The following is an 18459-nucleotide window of genomic DNA, read 5'->3' as shown; positions in this document are numbered from 1 at the left end:
AGAATCCGTTGAACAGGTTTCGGACTCATCCCACCAACTTTGGCCACTTCTGCAGTCGTTAATCTGGGATCCATTTCGATAGCCAGATTTATTCCCTGGATCTATGATCGATTGTGTGTTGGTACTCGGTGTGTTTCTTCCAGACGGGGCGACGTAGCAGCTCTGCTCTTGACATATCTCAGCAATAATGTCATTCGTAGTAGAAGAAAACCCCCTCGACGTTGGAAGATATGACTTTCAGTGCCGGACCTGACAAGGCACACTTTCGTGTCGACACTGATATCTGCGTCAGTCTTGGGCTATATCTTTGGTTGTGTTTGGATTGGTGGTGGTTGCAAGATCAGCACTCATAGTGTTTATGACACCCCGGGCAGCAACGTGGTTGCTCTTGCAATGGCCCCATGGTTTAACTAAAGAACAACTTACAAAACTATATGACTAAATTAATGGAGTGGCTATGGAGTTTCCACTACGACTAACTCTAGCTAACACTTTTCTCAGTCACCACGAAGATTCTTCGTTGAACAACTGTTTAGAGATTTTCAAACCAATATTTTACAAATGCTACTATGAAGACACTTTCGTCACTTTTCGATCAAAATACGAAGTTCAACATTTTCTTTAATACATAAGCTTGCAGCATTCATCTATAAAGTTTACCTGCGATTCTCAAGAATAAAATACCTTACCTTTTTTAGATATGCTTATTACTCGAGATGCTCAGAGTTTATCGACCACAATCTATCTAAAGAAAGCGTTCACAGGCCAGCTCATAGTTTTATTCCTGTAAGATATAAGATCAACCTGGCAACATGTCTAATAACTCGAGCCTTTAAGATTTGTTCGACTTATTTTATTTCATATTTGAGGTTGTTTTTCTACGTGAAATACTACTGTATTATGGATGCCCTAAAAACTGTTGAAAACTTAACCAGTACATTTATGAATAAAAACTTAAAATTCCTATAAAAATGTTCACAGTTCATACATGTTCTATTTCGTTGACCATCCCCTACCTAGGACAACAAAGTATCATAAAAGTTCTCCTCACAGATCAAACTTAACATCATTTTCAAACTGTTTTCTTCAAATCAAAGGATTGTCTACCTATCTTTCTTCGTTCTTGGATTATCTATAAATACTTGTGTATGATGACTGCAAGGCCACCTATATCAGAAAACCCGAAGGAGAGTTTCCCGTCCTCATCCGCGAGCACTAACGTAAGGGTATCATTTAGGTCAGGTAACATCCTCTTAAGTCCACCCAATTCGGCGATCCAAAATCAGAGATATGTAACTGCACATCCCACTCAGGATTCACTAATGTACGTAATGATAATTCCAACCTTGAACTGTTAATCAAAGAAAGTATCCATAAAGCAAATTTTCCGATTTAAATATAACAGTCTTCTTATACACTTGATTTTTATTTTAAAGCAACGTTTTTCTTAACTTGATCTTCTAATGAAAAACTTTATAAATACAATATTTATTTTTAAAATATATATACATTTTTATAATGTTATTTCTTCTTTTCCATTGATATCGTTTCTAGATAGTCAATAATATTGTTGGTTAATTTCATTGTTGTTCTTGCTTTACGCGATTAGAACATCCCTTTGATCTTGTATATTCTGCTGTACCTAATTTTTGTTATCTTCTTATGCCTTATGATGATTTATGTAAAGAACGTTGCATGGTCATACTTATATATGTGTATGTAGTTATATGCAATAACATCTCACAACTTAGAAACAATGAGGCACGATGTTGTTCTTTGTAATTACCATAGTTATTTTTCCTATAAAATTGCGTTTTTCCATCGGAAAATCTCTGGCCGATATAAAGACGTGATAGAAAGTATAGTAATGCTTTGTGTTCACAACTTTAGCGAGAGTAACGAAACCCGATTTTTTTGTGTTACAAGCCCTCAGACTAAAGTACTCCCTACTATATATTTTACATGAGGTGTTGTTCTTTGACATGACACATTATAAGTTTGAGACGAAATGTTCATAACTCTTATGTACGTATTACGTTGAATATTCTTAAGTAACTAAAAGGTGATCTTAATAGATTAATAGACTTAACTAATTATGATTGATACTTAAAACCGTCGGTATTTGGTGAAACTCCATAATTACCTGATGATACCTTTACTAGCGAAACCATGGTCGTAATAAATGAAGTATTTGTGAAACGTACAATCGTCTTGTTTTTCCTCAATTCTGTACCTAACTAAATATTTCCCTAAATTAAAGAAATGGTATTTTTCTAATTTCTGTTTATTTAATACGTTACTTTGGCTCATTTTATGTGTTACTTATCACTCAGCTTTTGTATAAACTCTGCCAACGATCTAGTTTTTAATATTTAATAATTTTTTTACTACAGCTTTCATACCCAAGACAGAAGGTGAATGTCCTGCTGGAACAGAATCGAAACACGACCCAGAGAACGGCGAAATTTGCGGTAAGTATAACAATGAAATTTATCGTTTATAAGTTAAGATTTTGTTAACAGTTATGCAGACATCCCGAATCTACGTAACTCTAACTGTTCGAAAGTGTATTTCAACCGGCCCATTTACACGTGTTTGGCACATATGACGTTTTTTTTTGCCAAACTCACAAACCCATATTTGGGAGCCATTTCTATGACCTATCTTAATGTACTGGTACAAATGTTAAAATGCGAATGCCCTAAATTTTTAGATCATTCATTACAATGGGATTAATTTGATAAAACCTTGCGATATGAATTTTCAGTAAGAACCATAAATTTCATAAAACAATTACTAATTTAATATACTCCAACAAAACTTCTGAAAAGTTATACAGTTTCCACCTAAATGTGCCACAATACATTATATTAATGGATCTCTTTTCCCTATCACTTAGTTATTGCAACAAAACTCAATTTGTCCTAAAGAGATTTAATCTATCTCTTCAAAACTATAGTATCATTTGATTTGGTAAATCCCAAACATATAAACACAGTAAACCTGATTTTTACCATTTCGACAGCTATAAGACAAGAAACAAATAAAAGTCTTAATGTGTATAAATAGACTTTCATTTTGCCTGCATGTACCAAATGTGATGCATTTAGGTACTTTGAAAGGAAAGCAAGACATAGTGAAAAAATAGTTAACTTAGCTCGCTGTGGATTTATACAGTTGTCACAGTAGTTCAGCGTTAAAACTTTAAAATAAAAACCTTTATTTATAAAATGTCTTTCTTAAACCACAAAATTGACATAAATCAAAACGCAATAGAAAAAAAAAAGTTATCTAAACATTTGACATTTGTCATGATGACAATGACATCTATACTTCATTGTAGAAAATGAAATTACATTTTATACGTGTTAATAAATTCTTCGCACATAATGGAAATGAAATTTACAAGTTTAATTGTGTGGGTTAGCATATTTCCGCAAAGAGTGTTAAGTTAGTCTATATTATAATGGTAGGATCAGCAGAATAAATTACAAAGTAAATTTGACATTGACTAAACTGACTCATTCTAAGCTAAGAAATATAGAGAATGGACACAACGTGTAAGGCAAAATGAACAATCTTTATTTATATCTAAACACAAAACAAAGTATGCATATTTATGTTGGGCACTGAACATTTGCCTTCTACTGTTCTTCCCTCAGTATATCTTTCTGTCGACTGACTTGCTTAAGGTACCATATAGAACTGTTTGAATCCAATAATCCTTACTTAACATGAAACATTTTATATATATATCCATAGTGACTACTGCTATCCACGTGACTGATCATTTTCATTCAACATAGGAGAGATTAAACCTCTAAATATCATCTGCTTCACAGTGAAGGACACTGCTGTCATTGAAATTCTTGCACTACATCCAGCGTTACACCAATATTCTCGCAGTCTGAATAGGTATTATTAGAGAACAACAAAGGAACAAAGGTGGCTAGAACGAAATCAAGTTAATGGTTTTTCTTGACTAGGTGGTATCCAGAAACTGAATAACTTCCGACTAAACAAAACATTTTGAAAATGTCTACATTAAAATAAGAGGGTATAAAATGTATAGTATGCTTGCATACCACAATTTTCCTTCCTCCTCTATTTCAAGCTTGTCCTCAAGATATAAAACCACTTGACTTTAATCTTGTGACATGTTAAAAAAACACGTTAACTCTCTCTTGCTTTTGCAAACGTGTACAAGCAACATGGACGAGATAACCTTGAAACAAAGAAGAACAAGTCAAACATAAAAAATCACGAATCCCTTAAATATAAAAAATATATTACAATATAAGGTAGAAGTATAGGAGAAAAACCATTGAAACTACATTAATGGTAAAATGAAACACTTTTAGATAATGAAGTAATATAAATATACGAAAAAGCTTAATATGCCAATAATGCATAACATATAAAACACCTTTTGACAACTAATAACATGGATCCCCAAGAAAGAAAAATACATAATACAAAAATAAAGCCTTTAATAAAAATCGCAGGTACAAACACTTACATAGACAAATTATCCTTTAATATAGAAAATTACACATAAAAAACACTCTTAAAAAGATTACTTATCCACATTAGGAAGGGGTAGTCTAACAAACTATGCATAACTACAAAAAAAAAGCCAACCAAAATTAAAACTCTTTAATATAGTAGTATGTGAAATCAAGCTTCTTACGTAAAACATAACCAGTCAAAATAAAACAAAAACCTCATAATACACATTTCAAATATTGCATTATTTGAATAGAAAATGACTGGGGCATGCATACATGCACAATCTTCGAGAAAAAAGTGAACAGGAATACCATTGATAAGACTACTATTTAGACAATGAAGAAGCACTAAAACTACAACTATATTAATGTAATAATATACAATCAACGATAATAACTTTAACACTTACTATAAATTAAAATCATTGAGAAATCTAGTTTCTCATGCTAGATGTATAGGATATCTGGTACTAATAATATATGTATTTTTTAGATCGAAAAATATATTGTAAGATTTAGCAGTTCAAAGAAGCCTTGTCTCTTCGATTACTTGTGGTATCGTAAATACTGAACTATGTATCCGAATTGTGAATTCACTAAATTAGATACTTCATGTTCTTAGTATGGAGAATATACGCAAATGCTATACATTAATTATAATTCATTTTAGAAAAATATGCAAGACACAAATCATACGAGTCGTCTTAGGTTTATAGCTGGCTTTAAATATATAAAACTTTTATTTACCCAGATCATAATTGCCTTTAGTCTACTTGTAAAATTTGTAACTTACTTATGGATTTCTTCTCGAAATGCATTTAATGATATTCAAACATATTAATAAGTTACTGATAATTATTCAACTTAGCCGAGTTATTGGTGATATGTGTCTGATAATTATTAAAATAATTCAGTTAATTGAATATTAAGACATGAGGATCCCACGAGATGTTATATTTAATATCGTCATCAAGTTTACAGTGGAAATGTTGTTGTTTTAACAAAAAAACAAACTTTTCACTGTAAAGCTGATCACGGTATTATGTTTAATGTACTGTTGACAGGCATCTGGTCGTTATTCAAATTCCCTGGGTTTATTGTTCATATGTGCTTGATACGTATTAAGAATATTTAATTTACTGTAGATATATGTATGGAAATTATTAAAATGTTTCTTTTTGTTGTTCGTATGCGTTTGATAAGTATTAAAATGTAGGTTATCGTTGATGTGAGCCTGGTAACATTTTCAAACTTCTCAGTTTATTGTTGATATATTACTAGTGGTTATTTAAATTTGGCACTTTATTATTAGTCATTGTTTCGTTAAAGTATTGCATGATAACGGTTAACGTTTGTTTTAAAATTGTTTTAACTCTCAATTTTCTGATATCTAAATAAATAAATCTCTATAGATAAACTACAATATGTTTGTTTTCTAGCCGAACGCATGTTTAAGTAATCTAAGTAATTATAATTTGTTTTTTTCTGATCACTAATTAGTGTCTGGTGTCATCTTAAGTCCATTACAACAACGATATTATTTTACTACTTTTCATACCTTAGAGTTTTATGAATTATGTATTGTTTTCGTAATTAGTGGAATGCCCACCGGGATATTTTTGGCAGTCAAATAGCGCCGTTTGCAATATCTGTCCTACTGGTGAATATCAAGATGAATTCAGACAAGTTGCGTGTAAGAAGTGCCCCATGGATAAAAATATTTTGTTAAAACTCTCACCAACTGCTCAACTATCGTGTGAAAAAGTTTAGAAAACCAACAATGAATCCGGAGTAGGCAAAAGTATTGCTTAGGAAAAGTAAAATTATTCACATTTGAATTAGATGGGAAAATGAACTTCTTAAACAACATTTTCAATATATCAAGAATTGGGAGAAATAAAAATTACAGATGTTAATGTTCTCTGTTTCTGAAAGAAAACACCATGACATCATTACTGTACATTTTTTTGGAAAAACTGAAAACGAAACTAGTTATTAGTGAATAAATTAAAGATACAATGATTGGTTTAAAATGTTTGATCTTTTAAAATCGGCAGTTATTTACATCAGTCATTTCAGCGTTATGTATAAAAGAGTTATATTTTGTGCACTTTAATCCAAATATTCCTAACACTGCAACTGTTCAACTTTCACATAATCATATCTAGACTATTCACACACTTGTGAGTTATGCCCTTAGAAATCAAAGTTAAAAAACAAGTATCTCATACTTGAATATAAGTATTAATGTGTCAATCACAAATTCGAAGAATTTATCTTAATGGAAAGATTTATAGTTTCCAAAGAGAGTATACATAGTTCTTTATAAATTTTATTCCAATGCTTTAGACAAAGTTTTAACATTTTAAATGGTAAGCAGGTTGTTATGAACCATTAAATATTTTGTAAACATCATATGGCTTTATGATTTGTTTGAAATAAAACATATTTTTCAACAATGAGTGTTTTTCCTGACAATTGTCTTGCACTTTTTTATAAGATCATCTAAATATTATTAATACAATCATGATTGAAATGTATAATTTTGGCTCTTGATATTAAAAACATTATTCACTGACCAGAACAAACTTGCATGAAAGTCAGAGTAAAATCAGTCAGAGGTTTCAAACAAATAATATTACGATGGTATAATATTGTTCGTTATAATCTCAATTAGAAAGTAAGGATTTTACATAGACCAGATTGAAATGAACAGGACACCTTGTGACGCAATTTATAACTCTCATTATAAACTTGACATGCGAACAAGTATTTCTGTATGTATTTTGTATTTGCGGCAAAGCTACAAAGCTATCGTCCCTAATTTTGAACTACTAACCAAAAGGAAAGTAACCAGTCAGCAGCACCCTATCACACACCATCCACCTAACCAAAAGGAAAGTAACCACTCAGCAGCACCCTACCACACACCATCCACGCTTTGGTGTGAATTGTCACTCTTATATCCATCTACAACTTGAAGTACGCAGAATACTTTGTGGTATCGCACGGATTCGATGACATCCAGCTCCAAGCGAATTGATGCAATCCATTCCTGATCAATCCTCACAAAGACTGGTATACATTTCAGCCCATATCACCGATAGGTATCAGATGTCAGAAAATTACAAGAATTTTAGTCCCGTTTTCTTGTATTAACTCTTCTCAAATAAGGCACTCAAAATTATCCCAATCGCACATTGCATGTATAAATAGAATGATCTCATAAGCAGCTTTAAAGACTAATAAAGTTTTGCACTACAGTTATATCTCTTATATTGGATGGATTCATTTCTTTTCCTTCAAATCCCATATTAATCGGATTATTTTTTACATGATACAACGACAGCACTAGTCGATCTAATGGTCTACGATGATTTCTACACGCATGTCATATGGTTATTTAGTCCTAAGAGCCATGATTGAAATCACACTACTACTACTACTACTGGACATAATATGAGTGCCTGTACTTTTACAAGCTTTATATTGGTGTAGCATTTCTGATTGGTTGAATGACAACCAAGCATAGTGTAAACTATCAACAAGTGTCTGTATTCAGGTGTAGTTCCTTTTCACGCAGTAAAGGGGTAAAGGGTTGGCATTTCTGTAATAATTTCTCTATTATAATACTGTTACCATAATTATTTTCGATACTGTGCTTCCGATTCGATTTTCTTGAAACATTTTTAATCACAATTTCAAAAGCAGTGTTTGAAAATGTTACAAGAAGACTATTTTGAGAAGTATTTTATAACTTTCTGACTTTGAAGCATCAGATAATACTATTGTTTTTTGTTGCTATTGATTGACATCCACTATAACAAAGTTCCAGAGTAAGCGATATGCGTATTTCCAAGTAAAATATTAGCATTGGCACAAAATATTGTATATTAATGATCAACCTCAACATTGTGGTTTTGGCAGATTATATATATTTCTCATATATTTCTAACTGGTAAAGAATGGAAAAGAGATAATAAGAGAAGAAGGTAGCATAAATCGCTAGGAAAGAGATTTCAAACCAAGCTCATCAAACATCAAGAGTCCATTTTGAATGCTATGTTATAACTTTGTGCTCGGTCCGTTCATTTTCTGTTAATTATTACAGAGAGAAGTAATGGTATAATACCAAGAATATCAGTTTACCCCTATATAACTTTTTACTTGAATAAATGCATTATTTTGTGATTACATATAGAGTCGTTGTTTTTATTTATTTTTGTGCTTTAACTGATACCCAGAAATTATTCTAACCTGTGTACTCACAAACTTCGATCCTGTGCTTTTCAAACACGCACTCGCAAACACATATTCTGTAGTCATGTCAAATGTATGAGAACGTTCATAACATTTCGGGAGAGCACAAAGTAACATAACTACCAACAGTTGAAAATGTACTTTACAAACAAGTTAAAATAAGGTAGAATGAAAATCTAAAACACAGAAAAGTTTAAATAGAAAGTAATCGAAAGAACATCTGCATACCTTTGGGATATTTTCATTATGTATACTTCTCTCGAAAGTGATAATAGTTAATGAGGAACAATAATAAAATACTCAACAGGTGACGCTACAGTACAAGAATATATATATATATAACGTATTTCTTGCACCCGTTAAGACCTAACCTATAATAATCACATTAGAAGGCTTAAGGTGCTGTGAAAATAACATTTTGTACAGAAAAAGTTTGTAGGTCGAACAAGGATAAGAGGAAAAAAGATTTGTCAGACTTAAATAGTAAGATGGATGTTTCTTTTTTTCTAATTAACAATGGGCTATCTGCGATCTGTTCATCACTGAAACTAATCCCGGATTTTAGCGTTAGAAGTTCGCTGACCCACTGGAAGATTCCAATTAAGATTACATACTTTAAACTTGTATTCATTATATGCTTATATTTCAAAACAAAATAGCCTTATGTATTAACTTTATCACGTTGTATCTGCAATTTTCTTTACCTCTTAGCAATATCATATATTAAGTGTGATGCTCCAAATAATAATTTGACTAAATTATTATTGAGAAACCAACTAAGGGAGGGTTAAGTACTTACGGTAAAGTTATTCAGTCGAGTGTATAAAGCACCAGATTCCCATCTAAAACCCGACCACTTCCATCACAAAAAAGGTCCTTCTAGGACTTCCCTATAAACGTCAGCAGATTAGCAGCTGAAATGTAGGATAAAATTAGACAATAATTAGTATATAATTAATAATAACTCAGAAAGAAACTATTTCATAATTAAACTTAGGTGGTCGAATAGTCTACTAACCATAACAGTGGTAAGAGAGGATTGTTTCCTCATCTGAATGAAATAATAGAAGTATCTTATTTTGCATCAAAAATGCAAACTTTTATAAGCTGATAACTATGGCGGTAAAATGGTCGGTAAATGTTTTCTCGTTTCACAGCAAAAGTCGCATTTAAAAGAAAGCTAAAGCTGTACGTAAAGCGTTATCTTAGAAGAGTCTATTCAGGCTAAACAGGTGTAATGTAATATTCTGATATAACAAAGGAACATATTTTGTTGGTGCAAACAGTCGATATTAAGTATATGGTGATCTTTTAATATTTATACTATGCCATTTGCTACTATCTATTTTAGAGCATATATATAATTGCCAGTAATCTCAACAGCCGTTGCGCAAATACAAATATAACTGATAATGCCATACGGAGGCTTTATCTGTTGACTGAAATGTAGAATAATCATCATAATTTGTAATTTTTAGCAATACAATGCAACCATTTGAATTTGGGTGGCAATCGGCATAATTATATTTTCAGAATCTTTCACGTTAACTTTTTACGTCTTTTTCTCGAAGTTCTAAAATAATCTACAATTAATACCCATATAAAGTTAGAATTAAAACTTAAGATTATTTCTAAACTACTTATAGATATATATATCACAGGTATCCAACCTCCTTTCATTATCATACCACAAATCAGATAAACTGACGACTTGGATGAAGAAAAGCAGCAACACCAATTGTAGGAGGATCGCAAATTTAGGATTCTTTAGAGAGTACTTACAACGAATATTTTGCGGAATGTTTAATCATATTTGGATGGCCCATGTCAACTCTTAATTTTTTTATTAAAGAAGAGTTAAGTGGTATAAATTGGTATGGAAACTTGAATGGTACTTTTAGGGTATGACAAAAGTGAGTTGACTTGCTCTTTTGTAAGATCTGGAGACTTACTTTATAGAACTTGTACAATATAAACAGCTTTACATTTTGACGTTAGCTTGAATCCTTGCTCCTGGTAAGAGCAAGAAATGTCTACATAAGCGTGGTTCCTGTAATGCTTAGCCGCGGTGGGTGCTGAAACATATTAGATGCCATAAGCTTCCAAATATCACTTGGATTACAGTATATAGATGTAAGTTTCACATGGTATCTCAATAATCGAATAAACAAGGTATTTCAGTAATAAAATAAACAAAATAGTTCACTAATTAAATAAACAAGGTATTTCAGTAACGGGATAAACAAGAAATTTCAGTAATGGAATAAACAGGGTATTTCAGTAATTAAATGAACAAGGTTTTTCAGTAATTAAATAAACAAGTTACTCAGTAATGGAATAAACTAGGTAATTTAGTAATGGAATAAACAAGGCATTTAAGTAATGGAATAAACAAGGTAATTTAGTAATAGAATAAATAAGGCATTTAAGTGATGGAATAAACAAGGTAATTTAGTAATGGAATAAATAAGGCATTTAAGTAATGGAATAAACAAGGTAATTTAGTAATGGAATAAACAAGGCATTTAAGTAATGGAATAAACAAGGCAGTTGAGTAATTAGATAAACAAGGTATTTCAGTAATTAAATAAACAAAATTGTTCACTAATTAAATAAACAAGGTATTTCAGTAACGGGATAAACAAGGAATTTCAGTAATGGAATAAACAGGGTATTTCAGTAATTAAATGAACAAGGTTTTTCAGTAATTAAATAAACAAGTTCCTCAGTAATGGAATAAACAAGGAAATTTAGTAATGGAATAAACAAGGCATTTAAGTAATGGAATAAACAAGGTAATTTAGTAATGGAATAAACAAGGCATTTGAGTAATTAGATAAACAAGGTATTTCAGTAATTACATAAACAAGGTATTTCAATAATGGAATGAACAAGGTATTTCAGTACTTGAGTAAACAAGGTTTTCAGTACTTGAGTAAACAAGGTTTTCAGTAACTGAATAAACAAGGTATTTCAGTAACTGAAGATTTGTGTCAGAAGTTAGCTTTATACGGTTCCGAAATGTGCAGATACCATTTGAAATTAAAGCTGCATAAATTGGCATTAAATCTGGGGCACAGTTGTTCGACGTTAAAGTTGAATGAGAATCTCATAAATCACATAACAATTTCTCTTTTAGAAATGGTGTCGTGAAGATAATTTGTTCGTGTGCAAAATCGGCACTACACCATTACTAATTTGTGAGGCTGATTTTGAGTTTTAACTAACTGTAGATTGCACAAATTGGCAGGTTTCTAAAATAGTTTTCAATCTATGAACACAAATCATAACTGGCAAATAAATATTTAATTCAAATTTAAAGACGTTATACGTTTTGCTTCTGAAATGGGGCGCCATCTACTAGCGAAACAAAACATTCTTCTCTTAAAGACTGGAGGCTGTAACACAGTAGAACAAACAATTTCAAACAAATTAATCTTATTTAGTTTTCTACGAGCACATATTTCATTGTTTTCCCTGTTCTTGCTAGATTTTATTGAAATATCTTATTTTTTTTCAAACGCTGAGTATTTAAGTAATGTGTTAATGTGTTTTATCGCAACAGTTTTTATTTCTCAACGAACTATGGAATATTTTTTCCATGTTGAAATAGGAACATTATTAACATAAATATTTTAAGGCAGCTTTTCCAAGTCTCTATTTTATGTTGATTTTCACATGCTACTTTTAAAACGATATCGAAATCCCATTTTTTAAACCAGTGTTAATAAATACATAGTTGCAAAGTGGTTGATGTTTTCAGTTTCGTCTCTCCTCTACAGACTTACAACTTTTATCATCACAGAGAAGTTTAAAGTTTTTGTTTGTTTGTTGAATTTGGCAGAAAGCTACTCAAGGGCTATCTACACTCGCCGTCCCTAATTTAGAAGTGATAGAATAGAGGGAAGGCAGCTAGTCAACACTACACACACATCTTTTCCCCCGTTAACTCTTGGGCTACTCTTTTACCAACGAAAACTGGGATTAACCCTAACATTATAACGCCCGCGAGGCTGAAAAGACGAGCATGTTCGGTGATGGGATTCAGACCCGCGACCTGCATATTTCGTATAGAACATCTTAACCACCAGGTCATGCCAGGCCCAGTTTACAGACAAAACGGTACTTTAATTACCTTTACAACAGAAACGTTTTACAAACATAACAGTTCTTTAATTTTTATTACCACAGAAAAATTTACAGGTAGAAGAGCACTCCATTTCTTATTATCCTAGAGACGTTTACAGACAAAATGGTACTTTAATTACTTTTACAACAAAAACGTTTTACAAACATAACAGTTCTTTAATTTTTATTACCACAGAAAAATTTACAGGTAGAAGAGCACTCCATTTTTTATTATCCTAGAGACGTTTACAGACAGAATAGTACTTCAATTTTCAAAATCACAGATAAGCTTACAGAGAGAGATTAATACCACAACTTTCATTATCCTAGAGATGTTTACAGACAGAATAGTACTTCAACTTTCAAAATCACAGAGAAGCTTACAGAGAGAGATTAATACTACAACCTTCATTATCCTAGAGATGTTTACAGACAGAATAGTACTTCAACTTTCAAAATTACAGAGAAGCTTACAGATGAAGGAACAGTCCAACTTTTCTTGAGCATCAAAGGATGTGGATTTATTAACTGTGTCTAGTTTGTGAAATAAAGACACTTGAACCTGAAAATAATATCTGGCTCAACATCCACCTTTAGTAAAAAATTTATACCATTTTATTTATAGGTTTAATAGTGCCAGGAGAGATGTTTGTTTAAGGCACAGGCTCTCTAACTGATGGTCGTGGACCCCGGGGGCACCAGAAAAATTTTAGGGGGTATAGCAAACACATAATATAGTTAAGGTACTCATTGTCTATAGAATCATTGGGTGGGGACCTCAGCCAGGGTGCAGAATTATTATTTTTTTGGAGGGGGGTCATTTGCCGAAAAACTTTGGAAACCCCTGCCTTATGGTATAGATAAATTTTTATCGTGCTTTAAGTTATATTTTTGCAAAAAAGCACTACATTAGCAGGTTCATTTGCACCTTTTTAAAGACGAAAGTAGCTTTCATTTTTGAATATTATACTTGCCCCTTTTTAGTTAAATATACACGCAATGCTTACATATTTTTTTTAGAATCTGTATATAGTACGCGAAATAAAATTAAACAAGTACCAGTATTCACATCTCTTGTTAGTTGCTATGTGTTCTTTGCTAAAATATCAGTGTAAAAGGTTTCAAATATTGACAGGGTTTTAGTACTGCCATGTTATAACAATATATTTCTCGGTTTTTATAGCCTTTACTAAACTTAGTGTTAAAACTGCCAATTAAAGCACTAATCTGTAAGGTCGTTCTTATATTACTTTGGAAAAAGGGGATAATTATTTATCATTTGATCAAGTATCTTACATTTTCATCTTAGCAAACCTCGAAATAAAAAAAAATGGCTACTTCACAATCCTCTCTACGGGACAAAGGTTTATTCTCTTTTCAGATGTTCTATCTTTACTCAGATATCAGCTCTGCCATTGTTGGATACAGTAATTCAATTTACTTTGAAATATTACAGGTAAGAATCAAGCACTATTTTCGAAAATGTTTTAATCTCCTTTTGAATTATTTATATATGGAGTGTGTGTATGTGTATGAAAATTGTATAAATGTGAAACATCTTACTAAGCCACTACAAGCAAACACTTATTGAACATTTTGTGAGAGAATTCTCGAATTTAATTAATCACAATCTGAGCTGTGTGTGCTTGTGCTTTAAAACTGTATGCCTATACTTTTATTTCTCTATTCCTTAAATAATTCATTGCATCTTTGATATCCATCTTAATAGGTTTACTTTTCGTACATGGAATTTAAATAGTTCACTGACTCGAAGATAGGGACGCCATTTCCAATTTGGAGCACAAACAACTAGGCCAAGCCCTTGTGATTCGTCGCCTCATAAGTCACAGAACAAAATCACGTGGCTCTGCCGTTGTGGAAGGTATGCGCTTTGCTTCTCAATCCTTTCCCAGAGAAAGATGTTACATGGGTGATATATAGCGAGTAAGGAAACGTGGAGGTCACTCACCTGTGAGCTCTTCAACTTGTTGTATCTTTATCAACAGAGGGCGCAAATAAGCTACCTTGAGAACATTAGTAAGAAGATGGAAAAGAAGTAGGAACAAATCCTCTTTGTTCTTAAAGTGAAAGGGCTTTAACATTCTATGCGAAAAGGGAAAGTTAAAAGGTCTTGTGATATCTTTACCCCAATTGTTTTGGCTTCGTAATATCTCTCGCTAGTTATAAATATTCCTACTTTGTGGGGTTACTGACAGTAACTCGTAAGATATACAGATAAAACATTGCACGTAAGAGTTGCACATATTTGACATATTATGGTGGAGCAGGTTTCAGCTTCAGCCAATGACATAACATGTCTTAACCTTCTTAACCTTTTCCTTTGATATGGAAGTAGTTCTCACATCGTTTGAAGTAGTTATTACTGCACGTCATGCAGGTTGTTGATTCCTTCGTTCTTGCTTTAATTTTCACGCGCAGAATAGGACGTATAGTATCTTATACTTTATTTCAAAGAAGTGCAGTAATAAAAACAACAGTTTAGTGATCTAGGTATTTAGATACATATAGAAGTTAACCATTCTCGTTTAGATTATTATTTTATTGCACTAATTATCACAACTGAGTTTATACGTGCAATAAGCTATATATGCGTGAATTATTTATTAACTGGAATATATTTTTATAATTCATCGAGTGGTATTCGCCCATTATGAAAGTTTCTAGTTTAAACTGTTTAATTTCACGCATTGCCACTACTACCACAATAGAAAATTAAACTTAGGGTTCTTCATGTGGATTAGTAGTTTCTATAAGATTGTAATGATAACGTCTTTTTTGTCTCTAGTTCTTTTGGTGGATTATGATTCTCCTTTAACGACATCAGACAAGTTCATAAAGTGCAAGATGCTATAGTAGAAGCCAATCACGAAGTAAGAGACCAATATATATATATATATCTTATTTAACAATACAAACAACCATAGGGTAGCTTCTTGACATGTGGTTCAAGATCAGTGCTCACACCATAGCATGAAGTACAGACAAGTAAGGCTTCATAACAGTCTATGTACAATATTTTATAGTGGATGAACATTTAGAAATGTATTTCTATATGTTGTTTGTCTTTGCAAACACTTGTCGAAATGTATTTATGTGTATGCTAAAAATCGATGAACACTTCACAGTGCGATTTGCTGTGAGAAAACTTATTCGAAAATTTCAATACAACACTGAGATTTCCTTCGGTAAGGGACAATAAATAAAACAATTTATTGTAATGTCAAATCGTATTAATACTGTTTTAGCATGATAATAATGTCATGTCAAATCGTATTAATACAGTTTTAGCATGATAGTAATGTCATGTCAAATCGTATTAATACTGTTTTAGCATGATAATAATGTCATGTCAAATCGTATTAATACTGTTTTAGCATGATAATAATGTCATGTCAAATCGTATTGATACTGTTTTAGCATGATAATAATGTCATGTCAAATCGTATTGATACTGTTTTAGCATGATAATAATGTCATGTCAAATCGTATTAATACTGTTTTAGCATGATAACATTGTCATGTCAAATCGTATTAATACTGTTTTAGCATGATAATAATGTCATGTCAAATCGTATTAATACTGTTTTAGCATGATAACATTGTCATGTCAAATCGTATTAATACTGTTTTAGCATGATAAATAATGTCATGTCAAATCGTATTAATACTGTTTTAGCATGATAATAATGTCATGTCAAATCGTATTAATACTGTTTTAGCATGATAATAATGTTATGTCAAATCGTATTAATGCTGTTTTAGCATGATAATAAGTAAATAAATAAATGATATATATATAACTCAGTAATTATACTTTTCGGTATTTTATATTCGGCTAACGAGCAAACTTCTATTCCGTAAACTAACCATCTCATACAGTGAGCGCAAGTATTAAATTTGTTTGTTTGTTTATAATTGGATTGTAGGAAAACAGGGTATTTTTCGTTTATACTGTCGGTTTGTATTCACAATTTGTTTATAGATTAAGACTATCCACAATACAAGAAAATTTCCTACGTGTATCATAACGCAAAAATACTTTTAAATTAAACGTATAACGTAATTTCTTCATCCTCAGATATCGTAAGAACATGTACAATGGAGTGATCATCTCTTTTTTCACAAACAACTAGCATGGATACACCCAAAGGTGTTAAGGAAATAGTTAATATTTCAAATGTGTTTTTCACCGACGCATATTGTACACTGAAATCATCTGAAAACAAAAAAGGCAAACGGATGTAAAGATTTTGAGGCTGTAATTATTTTGAAATGTTCATAATTTTATAACTATACATTTAATAATATAATTTTACAAGGGAGTAAAAAAATACCATTAGAAGACAAATGAAGTATGAAAATGCTGGTGTTGCGAGTATTCATTAATATTTAATGCGTTGTTAAAACAACAGATCTTGAAACATTTGCAATCATTCCTTGTTCGCAGGAAATGCAAAACAAAAGCATTTACAAACAGCATATGTTTACCAATAAAGATGTTAAAATGACACTAATTCCTCTATACAAATGGTCTTTTTTGTCCCAAGCACCACCTAAGCGTTTTGTTATTACTTCAAGCATTATAGGTATTCTCTGACTCAAAAAACATTAATATCGCAATTTTCTTAAGCTTTAGATCATAAATGGGCCGCTCTCGGCCCAATGGGTAAGTGACGAATTGTAAGGCTTAAGTTTAGTGGTTCGTATCCTGTTACCACCAAAATAATAATAACGATAGCGCTCTGCACTTTGGAATCATGAGTGTGTTATAAGAATGATAGTCAAGTCACACTATTCGGTTTCACAACAGTAACCTAAGAGTTGACGGTGGGTAATGTTGACTAGTTGCTTTCCCTCTAGTCTTTAACTTCAAAAATTAGGAAAGTCTAACATAGCTGCTTAAGTTATGCAACGATTAAATGCGAGATATGACTGGGAGCCTTATCTTGGCGAACCAGTACCCTATTGACCTTAAGATCCTTCTTCATTATATTGCATCATGTTGCCTAAGCCACGTGAACGGCTTTTACAACTGACTTTTATTATTCATGAATTCTCACCTGTTAGAAAACGCCATTTGTTGTTCCCACATCTTGGGTACGACTTTTTCCAAATACTTCTGGATGACCTTGGTTCCCCAAATTGGTCCATATTTCTTTGTTTTCCAATGCCATTAAGTACAGGGTATATCTCCGTGTTGGAAATTCCAAATCTTTGATCTGAACATATCATTATGATCTGAATGTAAGAATATTTTATGTTGGAAAGAGCTGTTACATATCCTTTCCAAAAGCGATCAGTTTGCAGTATTTTTACAATAAATAAAACGCCAAACTATGTCAACGTAGTTCTACCGCGACTTTATACGGGCTATTGTTTTCACATGACTTGCTGACTTGCATATTCAAAATCGTTTTAATATAAAGTACCCAACCCTCTGTTAGCGATGAAATAATTTTATTCTAAAAACACCATATCGTTTCTATATATATATATTCAAACTAGCTTTACACAGCGTGGTCACAAGTAATTAGACACCACC

At 31.9% G+C, this 18459-nt stretch overlaps 1 protein-coding gene across 1 annotated transcript in view; it reads left to right on the top strand.

Moving 5' to 3' along the window:
* LOC106463105 (signal peptide, CUB and EGF-like domain-containing protein 2) overlaps window positions 1-6479 on the top strand; it is a 6822-nt gene extending 343 nt beyond the window's left edge. Inside the window, exons 2-3 of the mRNA XM_013923074.2 lie at window positions 2394-2471; window positions 6106-6479. Of these exons, the coding sequence (XP_013778528.1) occupies window positions 2394-2471; window positions 6106-6278 (251 nt within the window). The 3' untranslated portion in view covers window positions 6279-6479. The remainder of the gene's footprint in view (window positions 1-2393; window positions 2472-6105) is intronic.
* Window positions 6480-18459: the final 11980 nt, after the last annotated feature.

This window comes from Limulus polyphemus, unplaced genomic scaffold, assembly GCF_000517525.1.
Source record: "Limulus polyphemus unplaced genomic scaffold, Limulus_polyphemus-2.1.2 Scaffold1325, whole genome shotgun sequence".
Taxonomy (NCBI): Eukaryota; Metazoa; Arthropoda; class Merostomata; order Xiphosura; family Limulidae; genus Limulus; species Limulus polyphemus.
Note: the sequence above shows the minus strand (reverse complement) of the source record. Positions and strands in the feature narration are given on the sequence as shown.